We start from the raw sequence: 6535 nt of genomic DNA, 5'->3' as shown, positions 1-6535 counted from the left end.
TAATTTTACCAACTCTTTTCAATGATTTCCTAATGTTTTTTTTTAATTTTTTTATCTCATCTGTAACATTTTTTATCTTGTATTTGTGCCAAAATGTTGTCTATTACTGTGTTATCTTTAAATTGCTTTAATTAAAAAAAAAAATTGTTTTCCTTCTATTATTTATTTTTAAGTTGTAAAACAACTTGGAACTGTTTGTGCTATTTGACTTTTATGATTATTATTATTATTATTATTATTATTATTACTATTAGTATCACTAGTAGTAGTATTACTATAATTATTAGTATTATTACTTGAGGTATCTTCCTGTATATGGTAAAATGTGTTTCCTGCACCAAAATAAAAAAATGTTTTAATTTATATTTAGTTCCGTTTCCGGTAGGCGGCGCAGGAAGAGGCGGGACCTCAGTTTAACACGCTCGTCCTCCGTTGTTCATTCAACATGGCAGCGGGACCAATCTCAGAAAGAAACCAAGGTAACTTCTGCATTTAAATCCACGTTTCATTCCGTGGTGCAGCTCGTGTATGAACCTGATCGTGCGCCACACTGTAAAACCTCCAGCCCGGTGGGTTTAGCGTCGTTAGCCGCCGGGTTAGCGAACATTTATCAGCGGCTCGATCACATGGAAGTGTCCAGTTGTCGTTAGCTTGGTTTGCCGCTAATTTAACCATTTAAGTCGAATAACTTTAATTAAAATAATCTCACATACTTGCTGCTGAGGAAGTCAGACGTGGCGATGGTCTTTCTAATTGATTTGTTAACTGTGGCGGTTCTTGTTGTTAGCACATCAGAAGCAGTGCTACGCTGTGGTGGCTAGCAGTTAGCCTATCAAGCTAACTCAACATAGTTGGAGCTGACGCCTCCTTCTGTTTAACTGACTAAACAAATGATCAAACCTTGATTATCATTGTACTTAGATGTTGTTTTGTCTCGTGTGCTTCTACGTAGTATGTGTTGAAGCTGGGGCTGGAGATATGCAGTCATCAGTGTTATTATGGGTGTTAGGCCAGACTCTTTCCATTGTCATTTTCATGAGCTAGTGTCAGAAAAAATTGTATTATCTATTTCATCCTTAATAAATACTATAAAAACTCATCTTATTATAATATTAAAACGTGACAATATGTTTAAGTTCTATGAGACTGCAAAAGTCCAATTAGTAGTTAATAACTTTACTAAAATGTAGTTGTTTACTCTGTTAAATGCTAACATTAAGTACAAAGTACACGGTTTACCTGAGTTCAAAGTTATTCCTTGCACTGTATTAATTTGAGAGAAGAAAGAATAACTAAGATCTCGTATGCATCTGAATTGACTTGTATTTTAACTTTTCTCAGAAATACTTACACCAAGTTTAATTTCAAATTGTAAATTTTTTCAGACGCCACTGTTTATGTGGGCGGCTTGGATGAGAAAGTATCGGAGCCGTTACTATGGGAGCTTTTCCTGCAGGCTGGTCCTGTGGTCAACACACACATGCCCAAAGACAGAGTCACAGGCCAACATCAGGGTGAGTATCGACCATTAATTAATAAACCTTGTTGTTGTGGAGATGGCAACATGTCTGACGTGGAAGAAAAAAATACTCATTTAGCCAAATATATAACAAATATGGGGCTGAACGTTTTTCTTTCTCCTCAGGCTATGGCTTTGTGGAGTTCCTCAGTGAAGAGGATGCTGACTATGCCATCAAAATTATGAATATGATAAAGCTCTATGGCAAACCAATTCGAGTTAATAAGGCATCGGCGCACAACAAAAACTTGGATGTGGGAGCAAACATCTTCATTGGCAACCTGGATCCAGAGATTGACGAGAAACTGCTCTACGACACATTCAGTGCCTTTGGCGTGATCCTCCAGACGCCAAAGATCATGCGAGACCCAGACACTGGCAACTCCAAGGGTTATGCTTTCATCAATTTCGCCAGCTTTGACGCATCAGATGCCGCCATTGAGGCAATGAACGGCCAGTACCTCTGCAACAGGCCCATCACTGTGTCCTACGCCTTCAAGAAGGATTCGAAAGGAGAGCGACACGGCTCGGCTGCAGAGCGACTCCTGGCTGCACAGAACCCTCTCTCCCAGGCAGACAGGCCTCACCAGCTGTTCGCAGACGCTCCCCCGCCACTGACTGCTCCGACACCGGTCCTGACCTCAATGGGAGCTGGGATGTCCATGCAAGGTATGGCTGAACGAGAGTTGTTATACAGGGTAGATGTCAACGAGTGGAAGATGTCCTTCGTTTCCATCCTTTTCAGTTGGACTTAATTTACCTGCACTGTTCATGTCATGTGGAACATTTTAAATTATCATCTAAGAATGAGAAAGCCACTACTTGACAATATCAGGGCACAGCCTTTAGAAAATATTATATGGTGAGGTGTGTAGTAGTAGTATCTGTATACTATAATATGTATATGTAAGGTGTCCTACCATCTTTGTTCGCGTTGTGTCAAGTCACATTTCCTCCTGTTGTCCAGTCCTAATTTCCTCTTAGATACAAAGGTTGTTGCTGGACTCTCAACCAGTCAGATCCAACATATTTTATGTATAACAAAGGATAACATTTCTGCTGCAAAACTATTCCCACCTTGGTACAAAGACACAATGTGGTGTCAAAGTCTTACATCTAAATCTTGAGCGTGCGTTTATTTTCTTTGGTTACGTTTCTTCGGGCTGTAACCAGCAATATTTGTATTTTTATATGTCAATGAGTCAAACAGCTTGTTGTAATATGAAATTATAACTTACATTGTACATACAACTTGTGTCTGTGCAGGCATGCCACCCCCTGGGTCTTTCCCTCCTGTTCCACCTCCGGGATCGATGCCTCCATCAATGCCCCCGTCTATGTCCATGTCTCTAAACGCAGGGGGCCAACAGGGTGGTGGCGGTGGACCTCCACCCGGACCACCACCCTTCCCTCCAGGCAGCATGCATCCAGGTAATGGCTTGTTAACTTAAAAGATGTGTTTGCCAATGGAAAGTTAACGAACTGCATTTTGAAAACGTTTACAGTGGAGCAATTTGTCTGTAATTTTACATAATGAATGTACTCAAATCTGGGGATAGGGAAGGAGGGTATGAACTTGTGGTTTAGAGGAGTTAGATGCCATCTAAAGGCCACTACTGGGTCATACTGAATTCATAGCTGGATATTCCATCAAATGTTGTAAACACCACCCACTTCATTGTTTCTGTCAATCAGGTATGCCTCAGATGCCCATGCCTCCTCCCGCTCCTCCTGGCATGGTGCCTCCTGCTCCTCCAGGATCAAACCAACGGGCACCGCTCCCCCCTGGCATGCCACCTCCCCCGCCTATGGGCATGCCACCAAGAGCTCCATATGGACCTCCCATGGGTGAGCGTTGCGTTTCTTCGTATTTAAATAAAAGTGTCTTAAACCTCACTAACAGAGAATGGAAATTTGAAGGAAAAATCCATTTGATTAAAAAACGACTCAGTTCAGTTTCTGTAAAAGAACTGAGGGTCAATAACCTTCCTTCCTTGTATCTGTATTATGCAGCCAAATAGCATTACGGATTTGTAGTATTGATGCATACCCATGTTACCATGACTACCATGACAAATTGGCTACTGTGGATAAGCCTTCTATTGATGAACCAAATTGTGTTGCTCAGCCGTTGAACAGCTGAAAAGACAGATGACAATAGTGAGGAATAGTCTTGTGTCCTCTATCAGAATAGGTAACAAGAGACATGAGACACCAATGAGTTATTTATGGCTGATGTGGAGCTTTTAAATGTCCTGAATTTCTGTAAAAGATAAACAGTCTGGTACAAAATGATCCCAATTCAATGTTGTAACAATTTTTTTTTACCACAACTCTCTTTGTAAAATCCTAATTCCATTTTCTTTCTTCCCTGGTGGCTCCTCCTCGTCTCACCATCTCCTCGTAAGTTTTTACATCACATTTAAATGTCAAGAGTATTGAAAAAGCTTGTTTAGAATTTATACTAATCTTTAAAACGTTTAAGTAGCGAAGAGGAAAGCTGCTACTTGATATAGTTTCTGTGCTTTCGTCTCATCTTTGGTCATAAATTGTAATCTTAAGATTCAGCAGGCCCTCATTGCACCATCTGACACATCTCACAGTTGATATCATATCATTCAGCCCGACACAGATTCTCACACAGTGTGAAATGGAGGCATATTTGATCTGCAATATCCGTTGAGAGCTTTGTGTAACATTAATGTAAATAAGATGTTTAATGTATGATATTGTCAGACCTGAAGTAATGAGTCAAAATTTGATCATGGTTCAGAATATGATTTTGAGAATGTGCCACCACATACAACCCTGTTTAAGCAAGGAGAAAAAATGTATGGAAAACCTTAGTTTACCTGAATTGGATGGGAATTTACTATAATTAATAATTATACAATAGCTGAAGGTTTTCTGATGGTTTTCGGCATCATAATGAATTGTTCCCTGGACTGTTTCTTAACGTAGAATCTCTAAACTGACCATTATTCACCATAGGCAGGTTTTTTCTCTCGTTGTGACCCCTCTTTGTCTTTCCCAGGTCCTCCTGTGCCTCCAGGTATGAGAGGTCCTCCTCCCATGCCTCCACCCGGCTACGGAGCCGGTCCTCCACGTCCACCTCCGTTTGGCTTCCAGAGAGGACCCCCGATGCCACCAAGACCCCCTGGTGTCCCACCACGCATTCCTATGAGAGCACCCATGCCACCCTAGTCCTCTGCCGACGGCAGAAAAAGGAGTCTCTTTTTGCTTTTTTATTTTTAACATCTTCAGATCTACTCAAATTTGTTATCGCCAGAATAATTTAACCACCTGTTTGTATTTCTTTGGTCGTTGTACAGATGAAAGACCTTTTGGTGAATAAAGTTTTTAGTACAAGTTTTGGATCATTGGACTTTTTGTTTTATTTCTGTAAAACAGTAGGGCTCAAATTCCCTCTTCAATAAATGTAAAAAATATTTGATTTCATCTTTATGCACTTTACAAAGGATGATGCAGCAGAAATTTAGCAGAGTGCGCAGGTGGGCTGCTTTGTGTGGGTCCATCCTAACCAGTAGTTCTATCTTTGTGCTCATTTTCATCTGCGTTTGTTACTTTGTTAGCAGGATTACACAAAAACTACTCAACCAAATTCCATGATATTGTGTAGGCATGGGGCATGGCTGTAGATACATTTTCTTAAGCATTGCAAGATGGGGTATTTTTCAACATTTTTGTTGATTTCTCAATGATTCATGGATCGTGATGAAAAACATCTGGCAAATGTAGAGGACTAATATTTGGTGGAGATTCTCTGGATCTAGTGAATTTCAATGTGGTTTATTAAGGGAACTGTTTGGCCTCGGTGGAGGTATGAGCTCTCTTGAGTCTTCTCGTTATAGTTATTTTAATATACTGACTATTGCTCTAAAAAGTACTCACCTGGATGTACTACTAGTACATTTTTTGGTAGGCCAGCAATTCTCAGTAAAACGTCATGCTACTTGATTGTGTTGGTAAACTGAGTAGCACGAGGTTTTGCTGTCAAAACACAACAGATCACAACACACAGATCAGATAGTGTTTTGGACTCATCAACAATAAGGAAACATGATCATGTTTGTAACACTGAGCTAAAATGAGCTATATTAGGTTAATATGTTAAGTTTATAACGCACCTCCTTAGGAAACAATATCAATGGGTTTGAACACTCTGCAATTAACTCTTACTTTTATGTTCACGACTGGCACAAGAAGCTGAATCCTGAGCAATTTGTCTTGCTCCATTATTTATGACATTGCTCCGCCAAGACGACATGAACACACATTACAAGAGTTTCTTCATCTCACACCATCCAATGAAACCTGCAGCTTATTAACAACCACAGGAATTTGTCTCAGGCTTTTTCTTGCCATGAGTATTGGTGAATTTTTAAAATACATCTTCACAGTTTCCATCATATTCCTCCCAGCTGGGGCCGTAAAGACAAAGATCCTGCTACACATTATATATAAACGGTACGTGAGAGGTGCTTATCTCTGTGTCAGGGAAGCCTCGTGTGTCTTGTTGGCAAAGACTTGATGCAGTGAGAGGGATCAAGAAGATGGCAAGTGGTTGGCATGGCAACCGGAGTCAGGTGTGCTGGCACGTGTGTGTGTGTGCTGCCTGTGCGCACGATTTTATTTCTAACGTGCGTTATAATCGTGAATTGGTAAAAATCAGATGAAGGGGAAATTGAGGTGTTTGGGTGCGCATGCGTGAGAGGATGCACATATATATATATATATATATATGTAATTGATGAGAAATGCGTTTGCAGTCATTTGATGCGCAAACCTCACATGAGCCCTTGGATGCGGAAAAAGCGTATAATTAGCTAAAAAGGGCTTTTGGCGCAGATCTGCACACAATCTGCGCAAAACCCCTCCAGATATGAAGGCGTTTATGTGCTCGTGAGTGTTTTTTATGCATGGGGGGAGGGGACCCCTGCGCATCACTGAGTGTGTGTGGATGGATGGATGGCGTGGTCTTCTCTCTCTCTCTCT

General features: G+C 40.7%; 1 protein-coding gene across 1 annotated transcript; it reads left to right on the top strand.

Moving 5' to 3' along the window:
• The first annotated feature begins 365 nt into the window (after positions 1-365).
• On the top strand, positions 366-4894 carry sf3b4 (splicing factor 3b, subunit 4). The gene is made up of 6 exons (XM_034599628.1): positions 366-479; positions 1386-1514; positions 1646-2188; positions 2786-2950; positions 3215-3367; positions 4572-4894. The coding sequence occupies exons 1-6, from the start codon at positions 446-448 to the stop codon at positions 4721-4723; spliced, it is 1176 nt and encodes a 391-aa protein (XP_034455519.1). The 5' UTR covers positions 366-445; the 3' UTR covers positions 4724-4894.
• The last annotated feature ends 1641 nt before the right edge of the window (positions 4895-6535 follow it).

The sequence above is a fragment of the Hippoglossus hippoglossus genome, chromosome 11 (assembly GCF_009819705.1).
Source record: "Hippoglossus hippoglossus isolate fHipHip1 chromosome 11, fHipHip1.pri, whole genome shotgun sequence".
NCBI classification, from domain to species: Eukaryota; Metazoa; Chordata; class Actinopteri; order Pleuronectiformes; family Pleuronectidae; genus Hippoglossus; species Hippoglossus hippoglossus.
Note: the sequence above shows the minus strand (reverse complement) of the source record. Positions and strands in the feature narration are given on the sequence as shown.

Coding starts and splice junctions, on each gene's coding strand:
- sf3b4 (XM_034599628.1), top strand. CDS start 446: ATGGCAGCGGGACCAATCTCAGAAAGAAACCAAG. Junction 2,951..3,214: donor TCCAGGCAGCATGCATCCAG/GTAATGGCTTGT, acceptor TCTGTCAATCAG/GTATGCCTCAGATGCCCATG. Junction 3,368..4,571: donor TCCATATGGACCTCCCATGG/GTGAGCGTTGCG, acceptor CTGTGCCTCCAG/GTATGAGAGGTCCTCCTCCC.